The sequence below is a fragment of the Mobula hypostoma genome, chromosome 5, assembly GCF_963921235.1.
Source record: "Mobula hypostoma chromosome 5, sMobHyp1.1, whole genome shotgun sequence".
Taxonomy (NCBI): domain Eukaryota; kingdom Metazoa; phylum Chordata; class Chondrichthyes; order Myliobatiformes; family Myliobatidae; genus Mobula; species Mobula hypostoma.
The window spans coordinates 156,743,482-156,758,894 of NC_086101.1; the positions used below are offsets into that span (position 1 = coordinate 156,743,482).

General features: G+C 39.4%; 1 protein-coding gene across 1 annotated transcript in view; it reads right to left on the reverse strand.

Annotated features, from left to right (window-relative positions):
- Positions 1 to 535: 535 nt before the first annotated feature.
- LOC134347086 (ephrin type-A receptor 5-like) overlaps positions 536 to 15,413 on the reverse strand; it is a 328,980-nt gene continuing 314,102 nt past the window's right edge. Inside the window, exons 16-17 of the mRNA XM_063049198.1 lie at positions 8,640 to 8,795; positions 536 to 5,825 (exon numbers count right to left, since the gene is read on the reverse strand). Coding sequence (XP_062905268.1) covers positions 5,720 to 5,825; positions 8,640 to 8,795 — 262 coding nt within the window. The 3' untranslated portion in view covers positions 536 to 5,719. The remainder of the gene's footprint in view (positions 5,826 to 8,639; positions 8,796 to 15,413) is intronic.

Here is a 15,413-nt window from a genome sequence, read left to right on the forward strand (position 1 = left end):
CTGATATCTGTTGTCAGGGTTCTTTTCCATTTTGCACCAATTAAATCCCTCTCCCCTTCTCACTATTTCTCTCCCTCTATTTCTGCTCTCCCCTTCTCCTATTTTTATTTCTTTGTGAATCCCTGGAATTCTCTACCCCAGAGGGGTTGTGGAGGCTAAATCCTTGAGGGTATTTATGGAGAATTGGTATTGAGGTCTTTGGTAGATCAACCATCCTCATATTGAATGGTAGTGCAAACATGAGAGGTCCAGTGGCCTACTCCCTCTCCTGTTTCCCTGCGTAGCTGTGATCCTGCTCTTTTCCATCCATACCTAAACCCTATGCTCTGATTCACTCTCATCTCACAATTTTCATGCACCAATGTTTGGCTTTGTTTCTATTATAATATTATTTTCCCAAATAAGTTAGTTATGGAAGTGAAGTGGAGTGTGAAATGTATGGCCTTGTTTTTTTTATTATTATTGATAAACAAATTGAGATTCACATGTAATGATATAAAAATTTATTTTTTTTATGAAAATATAAAATCTCATATCTTACACTACAAAAACATGTACACAAACGAATACACACACAGTGTTCGGATACAGCTCTTAAAATAAATAAAGCACGCTAAAGCTGTTAAAATTTAACTTAGTCATAAACAACCAAAAGCAAATCTCAACTCTAACAGTATTTATGTGTTTGCTTATTACCCAGTAACTGAAAGCATCAAGTGCTGTTGATTGGATCACCCAGCTCCACTGTAAGCTGCTTTGCTGCATGTGAATTAATCTGTATATTGTTTCAGTTTACAGATCACCTAAAAGAAGGGAATCTACAGTTCTTTAAAAATTCCTGGATGCACCCTAATAACATCAACACAAACATAATACACAATTCAAAATGATCAAAGTAGCAATAGAAATAGTTTCATGTTCTTGCAGTAGTTCAAAAGAAATCTCCCAATAATCTTCATTCTTTTCATGAAAATACTTTTCCTACACCAGTACCACAATCTGCCTTCACTCCAAATGCACACAGCTCCGAGAATATATCCCACTTTCGCACTATCCCTACTCATATATATTCAATAAGTCTGATCATTTCTGCCAACTTGACATTGGTCCACAAGGAGTTCGACTCTGATAATGCTGAAGTGAGTGCTGGGCATTACACCAATGAAGATGAGTTATGTTAGTCGTCTCTAAATGGGGCCTCACCAAAGGACTTGATCATTGCATTGTTGCCACGATGGTGTTGGACTGAGCTTTTTAAAACATCTTTCTGTTTAACCTATTTGTCCCAACATGGACAGGCAATCCTTCTAATTTCAAGCCCTCTCTCAATTGGCATGTTTGTCTGCCTGGTCCATGTGCATGAGGTGGTCATTTTCAAACCCTGGGACTGACTGTCAGTCACATCCCTGAGGGTACTGGGATGACCATTTATGCAGATCTCAGATAAACGTGATTTTCACAGAACACACTGAAACAGATGGAAAACACAACAGGATAAAAGCTTGACTTTATTTTATAATTTATGGACTGAGAACAAAAAACTTAGGTGTGGAGATGTCTATCAACCATCTCCACAGAACTGGCATTAATTTAAGCAAGGTCAATAAGGTGATGTTATTGTTGCCACAGTTACTCAAATGAAAAGAAGAGAGCAAATATAAAGGAAATGTTTATGTGCTTTACAGAATGAAGAAGAGCCAAATTATCATTTTAATAGGATGATCACTGGCATAAATTGGATCATTCAGCTTGATGTCCTATAAACACTGAGGGTTGACCAGCTAGCACATTCACAAGGAGGAATGTCGGATGAAAGGCCTCATTTAATATGCAATTCAAAGACCTATAACTGACTCAGGGCTAGGAAGGTTATGTCAGGTGCTCACACACCATGCTTTTCCCTATGAAGTTCAAAAGCAATAAAGCACTCAGAGGCTGTGTAAGGACAAGCATTCAATTCTACTTCGTAGCACTAGAGAGAGCATAAGTATATTTTGGCTGACCATCAGAAGTTTGGCACATCAGCACCATCTAGATAAGCCTTGCTTCATCACCTTCAGACATTGAATGTGGAACCAATCCAGATCCAGTCAGTACCTATAGCTGTATGGATAATGGGACTTTAAATGGCTTCAAAGACCTTTGTGGTGGAGGAGTTGGGTTACCGGTGTGCTCGCCAATCAGCTCTTACAAAGATAAAGTGCTCTGAACTCTAGTTGCTGAATATGTGAACTTCTTTGATGTATTTCTCTGACAACTGCTGAGAATTGGATATTTTGAAATGTCTTTGCTAACAGTCTCAACATGCTTTTGATCATAAAACTCATTGGCATATCTGTCTTGATTTGCCAAGGGAAAAAAAAACTTTTAAAAGCACATTTTAAAAATATCTGCAATGGTGAACATAAAATTTGCATTGCCAAGTAAATTGAGAAGCAGAAATACAGTAACCTTTATAGTGTTGGAGTTCACCTTTAAAATCATGCTAATTGAAAATTAATATTAATCTTTGCTTTCCTTAATGAGATGACTTGTCTTTTAACAGCAAGCCAGAATTTATCTAATATCATAGCTGTTGTTCTTCATGAGCTCTTAGTAGCTTTTTTTTAGTGGAGATTAAGTGAGTAAATTCATCTGTTTTGTAGTTTCAAATTTCTAGACAGTAATTATAGATTTCTAACTGTTGTATAAACACTGGAGCAAGAACATGTTGTTTGGTCCTTTGAGTTTGTTTTGCCAACAGTGAGATAATGACTGTTCTGTATCCTAACTTTATCCAGCTGTCATCATTTTATTATAGCAATCTCAACTAATGAAAGCTATTGATCATGGTTTTGAAATGATTATTTGAAATAGCATTTGCTGCATTTTATGGCAGAAAATTCCAAACATCTAGCCTGCTTTGGAAGTGCAGGTTTACTAACTTCTAAGTACTTCAATGTTAAAATGCATTCAGCAGTCACTTTACCAGGTACCTGCTCTGAGCTGTGGTCTTCTGCTGCTGTAGCCCATCCACTGCAAGGTTCAACGTGTTGTGTGTTCAGAAATGCTCTTCTGCACACTATTGTTAAAACACGTTCCACCTTCCTGTCAACTTGAACCAGTCTGGCCATCCTGTTCTGACATCACACACTATCAAGACATTATAGCCCACATAACTGCTGCTCACTGGAAGCTTTTTGATTCTTGTACCACTCTTTGTAAACTCTAGAGGCTGTTGTTTGTGAAAATCCTAGGAGATCAGAAATTTTTGAGATACTCAAACCACACCATATAGCACTATCATTCCACTGTCAAAGTCATTTAGATTGCATTCTGGTGTTTGGTCTGAACAACAACTGAACATCTTGACCATGTCTGCTTGCTTTTTTTGTGCATTGAGTTGCTGCCACATGATTGACTGGTTAGATATTTGCATAAACAAGCTAGTGCACAGGTGTACCTAATAAAATTGTCAGTGAATATCTGCATTCTTTTCTCAGACTATCCAAAGTGCAAAAGCATAGTCTCTATTATTTTGATCAAGATCCTGGAAATGTCAGGAAATGTCAATCAATGCGTACAGAGTTCTAAGTTTCATTAAGTCTCCACTCTTCACTGCCTTTACCATATCAATATAATTCAAATCTAAATTCCATAGAACCAAGTCGAACAACTTCACAGTTATTTGTGTTAAGGCTATCTGCCATATACTGTCTGCTCGGTCTATCAATTTCTTGCAAATTTCATGCTCCAATCTACTCAGCAAATTTGTATCTCTGTGTAGCTTTCTACTGTATATTCTTTTATGAGTCCCCACAATCAGATCACAATCTAGGTAAAAGTTTTCCTTCCTATTTGGACACAAGCCATTTATTTTTACTGTCTGCCTTCAACTGCGTATCTATACTCTAAACAGATCAATACCTTACCTTCCCTTCCAAAGACCTTATTTTTACGCAATCCTCTCTAACATGACCCTTATCACATGCCATCTGGTACACAATATAACTTCCATCCTCCATCAACATTACTTTCTTCATGAAATCCATTTATGCTGAATCATTCAGCTGGTCATTACAGTTCCCATCAACTTCCACAGCACAAGTGTTGGTCCAATGAGTATATAATATTTCAATTTCTGTCTTCTACATTTCTTTAAATAATAAAATTATTCATGAATTTTCCAGCCTGAAATAAAATGCCTTAGAAGATTATCTGCGATTTCCTCACCTGCTTTCCTTCAAATTTTGGGTTGGAAAACATTAGGCTCTGGAGATTTGTTAGAGTTCATCCCAGTGTGTTCTGCTCCCCTGATGTTGGCTTTCACAAGAAAAACTTCTCACTGTCAGAATCACCCTCGAATACATTGCACAACATGAGGCAGTTGTACTTATGCTGTGGAATAGACTAAATGCTGCATAATATTAATTCTTATCTGCCTCACTCTGGGTGGCTCTTTCACTGAATTGAAATTACTGGTAAACAAACTCTCTGATATCACTAACAATTACAAATAGAGTCCCACACTTATTTCCATGGAGGTTTTAAAAATGTAAAAAACATGTTCATAGTTGTATCTTTTAACTTTATTAACCCAGTCTGTTGCTCCCACATTTATATTCCTCTTTCTATAAACTGCATTGACTTTAAAATCATCCAGCCTAATGTACAAATTCTTCCCAGATCTTGCATTGTTAATGTTTCATTCTCTCAATCTGATTGGATTAGGAAATAGCTTGCCCAGTTTACCCAGGTCCCATGTGCTGCTCGCTGTGCCATTTCTGGATCACACATTCAGTAACCTGGCAAGTTAAAGCTAACATGCGAGAGTAGCACTGTTACCTCAGTACTGCAGTTAATGAAGGTTGTTTGTCTCCCTACAATGCAATCTCTCACCAGTTCAAATTAACACCACAATTACATTACAGCTCTCAGCTTCATACCATTTGGAACCAAAGGAGGGTCCTCAAATTAAAATGTTAAGTGTCACTCATCTTAGTCAAATTATACAGTTAATTTGTTACACAGAAAAGTCTGTACTCTGCAGTAGCAAACTGTACAATATATACAGATGAAAATTCAAATATTAAGAGCAAAGTAAATATGTTTTCAAATAACATTTCATTACGTGCTAACATTTTTAATCAATAAATACAAACTGATCAAGACCGAGTCAAGCAAAGACCTTATATACTACGTTCTATAACTTATTAAATATAGCATATTATAACTGCACTTATAATTTACAAAACAACTTACTACAAAGTAGTAAACTTAATAATATTGCTCTTCAATACACAACTGTTGGTCATTAAAACTTGATACAGGAAACTTACGTAAACTATTATGGATCTACTGTCATTTTTAGATCATTTAAAGTTGACACAGAATCAGATGTTCTCCATAGAGAATTAGAGTCTTGTAATGTAGGTACCATTGCCACCTAACAGAGGAATAATTGCGCTAAGGTGTTCAGCGCTGTTTGTTATGGAAGGAAGTGGATGAACAGCAACCCTTGCTGGATTTGTCTTAAACACATAGTTCTCCAGTGATGATGATTTCAAGGTTTAGCAATTAGTGAATTCAAATACAGAAACAGTAAAGTGAGCATTAATTGCATTCTCTTGGTCCAGACATTCCTCCCCCCACCCCCCTGCACCCTTTAGCACACAGGAATAACCACAGAGAAAGACAAAAGTGCTGAATGGCTGGCAGCAGCTCAAGAAGTTAGAAGGTGTCACACAGGCATCATGCCGTTCATAAACTGAACTCGAAGCTCCTGAATGCCGTTCATTATCTTCTTTTGGTGGCCAGCAAGACCCACACCGATTCTCTTCAAATCTCTGCAGGAACAGAATGCACCAAGTTTTCAAGTAAATTTGTAAAGAGTATGTTCTACTGACACCACCTAAAATAGATATTAAAGGAAAGAATGGAGAGACGTGTGCATGCATTGTGTAATAATCATGAGCTAAGTTGATCCCTAAAAGTAATTCTGCTACAGTAGTGGAATAATTGGCCACTGATCTTTCGGTAAATAAGTCCGTGTTCAATTAATAACAGATAGTCCATTTGCATTTCATAAATTGCAAGTTTTATTGTCAGGCTCCAGATCGTTTGCCATATAACCATATGATAGAATATATCTCCAGTGCCTCAGAACAATTGTACATGCCGGGTCTACCTTGTTGCGGAAATGAGTTTTCTTACAATTCAATTGGGATGCCCTGAGGAGGAGCAATAATGGTGGCGAGAGCACTTGACATTAAATGAGGATGCACCACTCGCATCCCACTACCCAACCTCTGCTAGAATCTGCATGAGACACAGAAAGATCTGGGGGCTCACTCCACAATATAGTGGGAAGGAAATCCAGCTCAGAGTGGTAATTTACATTCTGCCTTCCTTTTTCATGTTCCCACCAGTTTTGCTTTGATTAATTAGGAAAGTAGGACAAAGTCAAGCCATATTGTGTCTTCAGATATAAGTTTTAAATTGAATCTGTTTCAATAGTAATGAGGACCTGTTAAATTAGTGTAAAATTAAACAATGCAAAGGCATATGGATTTTGAAGGCAGTAGTGGAGTAATGTTGGTGACCTCTGATTTCAAGGAAAGCTCTCCACAAATATCTAATACTCTACTGAACTCCATGGAAAGGATTCCATCCTTCCCAACATCAGGGGTTGTTAGAGGCCAACTCCAAAGCATTTCTGGAATCTAACATCAGCAATGTCATTAAACAGGACTACCAACAGCACTGAAGAATTCTCACAGACAACAAACCAGGAGGTAAAGAGCATAATTTATATCTAATCTTTTAAACATATTACAGAAAATAAAATAGAAACATATACAGCATTTCAAAGTTGAAATATAACCAATTATTTTTTTTAAATCATTATTTGGAAAATGTATGGAATTTTAAAATGTTTATCTTAAACAGTGGCAATCTATACATAAAATCTCAGATCAGTGTGGTTGTTAAGAAACAACAGTGGCTTTAAATGGTTTTAAAAACTCACATTTTGTAACAAATAATATCTTCAAGGATTTTTTACAGTGGAAATAGGGCAGACAGTTTGACATATTTTCTAAATAATTCATACAGTAGCAAATGGCAATATATTCTGCTTCAGAAATTCAGTTCCATTGAGTTTATAACTTCAATGGATCAAAATTCAGAGCAAATTACAAAGCACATATGTTGCTGTATAGGGTATACACTGCATACAATTAAAGAAACATTTCCACATCTGTTACATTCTCTAATTTCACTGATTTCTCGGATTACACTGGAGAAAGTATACCATGAATCACTGTCTACTATTTTTGGATTGCTGTACTTATCTACATGTGTGTATTCCAGAAGATGTTGTCATATGTCCTGGCTTATTTAACAGGCAAGCATTTATAGCCTCACATTTATTTGCATCACAAACTTTAACCCAAGGACCCACCATCTCACATGGTAATTGGAAAGCCAATGTATGGGCAAGTGGACAAATCCGGCACAACATATACTATCTCACACAATATGTTTCTCCAAGTAGTGCAACTCAAAGATTTAAGGAATAGGAATCACAATTAAGTCCCATGGCCAAATATAAGCATTTGGGTACAATTACACATTCCCAGAATTCATGCTTAGAATTCTGTAAACATGCAGGTAAAGGGGACAAATGTCAGCAGGGACAGATAATGATGTGAAATAATCACTGCACAGGTTACCCACCTTAATGCCCTTGAGCCTGTAAGAAATAACGTTGCTGCATTTTAGTGCTGGACTTCTCAATAAATGCCTTGATGAGCTTACAAGCTGCTCTGTAGGATTCTGTGCTCAAGAATACTAACTAACAGCCCATGTTTTTGCCACTGAATGTGAATGAGTTTGGGATCAGGATGGTAAGTAAATTGATCTATATGGGGCCCATAATACAAAACGAGATAGGTTGGTATTCCCAGATTATAAAATCCCAAAGGTAAATCTGTTTATTCCATGGTAAATTTAGGTAAATTCAGATCACTATGCTTGGAACATTTGTATATAAGACTTCAAGCAGATCTATGGAGGTTTGTACAGTGAAGTACTAAAGTGCTAAAATATTTCCTAAGGATTACACCATACAGTACATTCATCTGATGGACACGAATGACAACATCTGAACTGGTAATGAAGGTGTTAAAATGACTACTACTCACCCATATATAATGTTGAAGATCAAATAAACCACTGCTTATGGACAAAGCTAAAGAAATGGGCAAATGGATGTTCTTGTTTCTACGCTGTATGTTCTGACCTGAACCATTAACTCTGGATTTCCCTCTCCTTAGATTTTGCCTCTCTGACAATAGTGCCTGTTTTTATTCCTTTAACAACATTCATTGGTGTTAACACAACAGCACATTTGGAGACTCTTGGTTATTAAACCTACTGTGTTAAATACACTGGTGATATTAATTCAGTGTAATAAATATATGAATCAGATAGGAATACAAGATGAACTTAACTCCTCGTCCATTGGATCCTTCCTTCCTGAAGTGCGTAGAACCTTACTAGCAGTCAGAAGTAACTTGTGAATACCTCCCAGTGACGGGAGTTTACACCAATCCCATTCATTGGGCATAAACAGCAACACTGAATAGGAAGTTACTCACTCCAGAGTTATTTTGGTAACCACATCCAACGAGGTGTATCCACTTTCATTGAAATTTTCTGTGTACTGACCCATCTTAAGTGACTCCAGCCATTCTCCCACAGACCGGTATGCATTGAAACCCATCGTATTGTGCTCCATTAGTAAGTTAGATCCTCTGGAACGAAGAGAAAAATCATGTAAATGCTCTTGGAAAGCTGAAATACTTGATAAGCTCAGTTTTGATGTACTGATGTAATGTGCAGTGAAATTCCTCACCCTCAGTTATGGCAGAGGCAATACTGGAGTGCTGTACCAACAAAATTTAAAAAAACAAATATTTCCTCTGAAAGTTGCATCTTTTTATCCATTTTCCTTTGCTATTTATCCATACTGAAAGTTGAAGCTTGATGACTTTCTTTCATGTCTATTAGCTGTGGTTCATTATTTCACTTTATTTCCAAGAACTTCCCACAGTATTTGTGCAACAGGCACACCACATTTTTGTTTTGACATATTTCTGCTCTTTGCTTCAGATCCAAAAATGGAATTGTGTTTTTATTAGTTCCAAGTTCTCAGCTAATTGTTGAGGGAAGCCTTTGATAATCCAGAATTATAGAATTGACTGTTAAGCATTAGACACAATTTGCTCCTAGATCGAACAACTTTCTCGCTGTGCTGTGAAGTTTTACTGACATTGAATTGAGGGATGTATTCACTAACAAAATGGCAAAAGGTTGCTGCCTGTTGTATGACTAGAGAAGTTTTACAGGAGAGCCTTGCCACCTCCCCCTCATTGTAGCTCAAGAGATGTTGCACATTTTGTGACAAAATGAATGGATTTATTGCTCTAAATTTCATTGTTCTGCTGGCAGCTACTGCAATTGTGAGTGGCAAGGTCACGTTGTTCAGCCAGGGGCCTTCTACTGAATGGTTATTCTGACTCTGAAAACAGTCGATGACATCACCTGTAGATGTTAATCTGCTGACAATGTGAAACAGTACACTTCAAAAAAAGATACATAAAGTTATTGACGATAGATAAGTGTCAAGGCAGTCCAAAGAGAGAGAGAAAAAAACAACAAAGAGGGAAACACTGTTGCAAACAATAAAGTGAGAGGGAACTGCAAAGAAACCTTGCCATCCAAATTATTGTCATCAGCTCCAGCTTGAGGACATGTTGCCCTCTGTACTGTTGAAATTCTGAGACAGATTTCCTTCCAATAGTATTTATTTCCTGGTAGTGTGAGGCATTCTGCAGTTTGTAGTCGGTAATAGAATCTGGTGCTGTCTCTGTGAAGTTGCCACATCCTGGCAGTGAGTCGTGGGTTTCCACTGGCAACTCCAACTTCCTCACTCATCTCAAAGATTGTCATGGTCCAGTCTGTGAAGTCCGCATTCCGGTTCGCAGTCCGGTCCGTGGACTGTGGACTCCGGGTCTTCCAGCTGTCCCTTGTTTCAGTTGGGCTTAATCATAGGCACCTGATGCTCGTCTTGGGGCTGGCAATATTGTGGCCCTGGGATGGAGTGGGAGTGCTGGTTTGTCTTGTCAGTATGCTCTTAGAGCAATCTGCTGGTGGTAGGCTAGAGCAGCCATTTGTGAGCTCTAGGCTGGTTGGAGGACCACTGCTTCATGGAACCTTGTTGTCTCTAGTTGGAGCAGTCATTGTGGTATGGAATTGGCAGTTTCTGGGTCCAGCTGAGTGGCTGTCTGCTACTCTGAGCTGGATATGGATTCGGCTGTTTCCATGGCCAGCCAAGGTTGCTGGCTGCCCTGAGACTTGGAGTAAGTAAGGTTGTCCTTGCCATCACCCTGTGTTGGATCTGTCCCTTCCTGTCCTTGCCTCTGTTGGGTAAGCCAGGCTGTCTTTGCTGTTACTGTGAGGCTGGACTGTCCCCTTCCCTCTCCATCTGAGTCCCTGACAGTTTCCTCGGTAGTTTACCTTGGCAGTCATCCTGGCCGGAGTTCCTCGTCCTGCCCAGGAAAGCCTCAAAGAATCCAAGCCGCATCCAGTCCTGTAGCCATGTCATATCTTTGCCTAGTTCTGGAGTCTGAGCCTGAGTCAAGACCCAGGTTCTGGGTCCTTGCCCAATCTCTGGCTGGGAGTCCCGTAGCCAAGCCTTGAAGAGCCCAAGCCTCGCCCTCACGTAGTTCCAGGGTCTGATCCCCAGTCAAGACCCAGGCTCCTAGTTCCCAGTTCCTTGTCCTGGTCCCACTTTCCTAGCCAAAGTCCTAGCCCAAGTCTGTGATCCTGTCCCAGCTCCTAGACTGTGTCCAGTATCGTCCCTAACTCTAGTCCAGTCCAGTTCCCAGTACTTCAGTGTCTGTGTCTTGCATTTGAGTCTGCCTCCAATGCCCCCTTTATGACAAAGATGTCCTAACAGTTTCTTTGGCCACAGTGAGTTAACCCTAGTATGGTGAGTGCCCTGAGAATCTGGGGGAGCCAAAGAGCATGTGAGATAGAATGGGTTACAGGAACTAAAGAGTTACTGGGATAAAAAAGGATTCTCTGAAACGTGACATAGACAAGAGGCCAAATAGCCCCCTTCAATGTAATAAGGAAAGATGAGAAATATCTATAAAGTAGGTGTTGGGGTGGAACTGGGGTGCGAAGCGCTGTAGAAGTGATCAAGATTGAGTTACTGAAGGGTCTCAGCAAAGCTAAACTGGGAGTCTTCTCAGCAAATTAAATTAGAAAGCAAGCAATTGAAATTGAAGTAAAATCATTTAATTATGAATGCATTTTGTTTTATAGTAAAATTAAAGTTCTTTATTTTTGATTTTGGAATGTGTACTAAGAAAATAACTCGGGAGTGGGCAGGGCGGGGTGTAGGTTGCCATTGGTATTGCGGTCCAGATATTCCATTCCTTTGAGTTCAGAGGAGTACTGTCAATAAGGATGCATTTTTCTCCCTGGTGTTGATGGCAGTTTACTCACAATGGTGAAAGATCAATAGTGAACAGTGGATATTCAACCACACATCTATCAGGGGAAGCTTTATATATTGCTTTACACAATTTCTCATTGGGGATAAACATTACTTTGGCCTCACATTGCTTTTCTTACAATCTTGTTACCATGATATTATAAGATTTTATATTTAACCACCTTGGTTTTACAATCCATTATATCACCCTGAAGAAAGCTGCCCAGAAAGAACTAGTAGTACGGATTATTAAGAGAGGCTAGACTGTCTGGGTCTGTATTCCTGCTGGTTTAGAAGAATGAGTGGTGGGATGATCTCATTCAAACATGTAAGCTTTTAAGAGAACCTGACGAAATAGATGTTGAGATGTTCTCACCAGTGGAAAAACCTCAAACAAGATGACATATTTACAAGAGAAGAGGTGTGTAGAAAATTCTTCCCTCAGTAGTAACTCTCTGGAGTTCTTTGCCCCTATGTATTGTGGATGCTGGATCATTAGATATATTTAAAGCAGTGATAAGTAAATATTTGAAAGAACAAGAAATTGAGAGTTTTGGGTGGAGTTGACAGCAGCATAAATCTGCATGATCACATTGAATAGTGGAGCAGGCTTAAAGGGGCCAAGTGCCTACTTCTGTTCTTATCTCTGTGTTCTTGTATGGTATCCACTTTCCTAATGTTGGTTATTGTCAAGCTCCCCGGCAACAACAGCGTTAAGCTGACCAAGCAGTGAAAGCTCATTGAAGAATTCCATCTAAATAAATATGTGAATAGGAGAAGTTTAGAGAGCTATGTGCCAAACATAGGCAGATAGGTCCAGCTCGTGGGCAACACAGTTGGCATGGATAAATTGAACCAAAAGGTTCCAAGGTCCATGAATCCATAAACTCTGACTCCAGGTTGCCTCAGATGAAGTGTTTCAGTCATGAGGAAGGACTGGATAAGCCGGAGTTACTTTCCTTGCAATAGAGAATCCTGAGGCAGACCTGACTGATGTGTACAAAGTTAGGAGGAACATGGGTAAGGATAGTCAGTAATACTTTTTCCCATGGCAATTGTTATATCCAATGGGGTTAGGTTTAAGATGAAGAGGAAATGATTTAGAGGGATTGTGGATGAACTTTTTCACCAGAAGGTGGGAGGTCTCTAGGATACACTGCATGAGGGGCTGGTGGAGGCAGAGAGTCTCACAACATTTAAGATGTATCTGGACGAGCATTTAAATTACAGGGACTATAAGGCTATAGATTCAGCGCTGGTAAACAGGATTTGTAAGGGTGGGTATTTGATGGCCAGTATGGAAATGGTGGGCCAAAAGGCCTGCTTCTGAGCAGTTTGACTCAGAGCTCCATCAAAAAAAAAACACACACACTTCCAGCACCTGCAGCAATGACGAACATTTCTGGAGTGTTTTAAGTGAGACTGGATTGTAAATACCTGATATTTTCTTCATTGATTTTGCTTGATTGCTGTGGAGCTGCTGTAAGAGAGCATAGCCTCTGGAGGCTGTTGAATCACTGACTGCAGCTTTAGAAGTTTAATGTTATAATGTATGTGTGTGGAAAGTCTGAGGTGACTGTCAGCTTCATCTTGCAATCATAGCCAATGTTGATGATTCACTACCATCACAAACCAATGTCTGGCCTAAGTTTAAAGCACAGTTTTAGGTTGACTTCAAACTCATTTCAGCCACTAATTTTATAGAAGGGCTTAGAGTCTGTCACACCATTTCTCTCCGTGAAAGGCCGGTGGGCTGAAGTATAAGCATGCAGGTATACACTCTGACTATAGAGTGGTGTGAATTTGCAGGAGAATTCATTGGTGTACATCACTCTAAAGGCATCTTCTTCCAGAATAAAGGGAACATAATTATCAATTTAATGATAATATCAAATAAATGCTACAATGCTCACTGTCAGAGCACACAGGCAGTACACAAGGGCAGGCATTAATTAGAGTATGCACTGGGAGCACTGTAATTGGGTAAGTAGAACATAATGATATGAAATGTATGCATGTTCTTTTTTTCTTTGCTTCTATCTACTGTCTACCTATCTTTTATCTACTATCTACCTGCTACTGTCTTCCAAATCCAATCCACCTCCCCTCCCCCTCCCCTATCTGGCACTATCTTCCTGTCATCTTTCATTCTTCTTGGTGCACTAATCATCTCAGGCTTCTGCCTCACCACTTCTCCTTTCCACTGCCTATCTTCCCTCTGCACTCTGATGTACATTTTGACCCAAACAATTCCATTCTCCCCACAGATGGTGCTCGACCCACTGATTTCCTCCAGCAGATCATTTGCTATTATCCTGCTCAAATTCCCCGTAGTCAGTAGTCTGAGAGAAGCTGTTCATTCTGAGAGGGTGGTGTCCTGGAGCTTTCTGCAGCAGAGGCAGAGCCTGTCAGGGATGGGATAAGAGATTCAGACCTGCCCTGGACAGTAAACAATCACAGGATGAAGCTGACAAATGCTGTATCAACAGTTGGCATGGACTCAATGAAGCAAGCGACAGGCAACAATTCTGAGATAGTTCTACCAGACGCACTTCACTGCATTGCTGGAAATCACTGCAGAATGTTTCTGTCGTCTTGTAGCTTGAACATTTCAAGAGTGGCAAGAGATGTTGACATCAGAAATAAGCATTTCCATGGTCTTGTATGTTACTTTGTTGTCATACTCAAAGAGTTAAAACAGATTACCTTGCTTTTGTTGTCAATTATATGACAGCAATTGGTGATGACATTGAGGAAAGCTGGGCAGAAACATCTGGGATTTGCCCATCCCTGATCTTGGTTGATGCTGGGTGGAATTGTGATGACCCCATGGAATCCAGCAATGGTGATGTGAGCAATTGTATCCCTGCCCTTTCCCTCTACAGTTTCAGCTTATCACCATCTGCATCAAAAGTTTCTACTTGCTGACCACTTGCATATGACTGAAGGGGGATGAGAACACTTGAAATCATTGAATACTGCTGTCATTGCTAGAGTGTTATTTCTCTCTAACTGACTCCACATCCTTGTGCACTACAAGATGACTGATCTGCTTGTGTATTCTGACAGTGGGGACTACAACAACATCCTCCTTAACAAACCTTACTCACTCATGTGGCCACTATCTTCCCTTTACTCTGGTAGAATGTGCTTTAAGAGGGAGCACAGTATTGGATAAGGGATGCATATCAATAGGTGGACACTGCTTTAGCTGCATTGTCTTGTCACGGGTAATAATCCAACCACTTTTATAAAAAATGTCATCGTTGTCAGGGGGGAAATGGATCATTTTTTCACACTCTATAGCAAAATAGCATGTACACTGATGTATTTTAAAAAGTAATTTAAGCTTTTGTTACAAATTTTGGAAAGAAAATATTCATCGTCACCTGAGTCTGTACCATACTCCTTATACCACTCTACTCTCCTGAACTTCTGGTTAAGTTTTTCCTCTTACACTGACATGTGAATAAATCTGAAGCTCCAATAGATTGCATACTGGGAGTCCTAGCGAGGGATTGAGCAAACTAAAGGGAAGGTGAAATTGAACTTCTTTACACATCCTTGGGAATTGAAGTGGGAAGCAGTAGAATGTACAAGTACAGGGGCAGCTCCAAGAGAGTCCAACACCTCAACTGTCTATCTCATCCTAAAGCTGAATTCCCAATTCCTGGTTTTCCAGTTCCTTGGGAGTTCTCAAAGACTGGCCATCCTCCACCTTAAACTTAAGGACTTGAATGAGTCAAATTGATATTTTTCTTGCTCTTCTTAAGCACTTCTGTGCTAATTTAATCTGACATTTTTTTCATTCATCCATGGTAATTGCCCATCCCTAATTTTCACTGGAAAAAGTAATGGTGAGCCACTT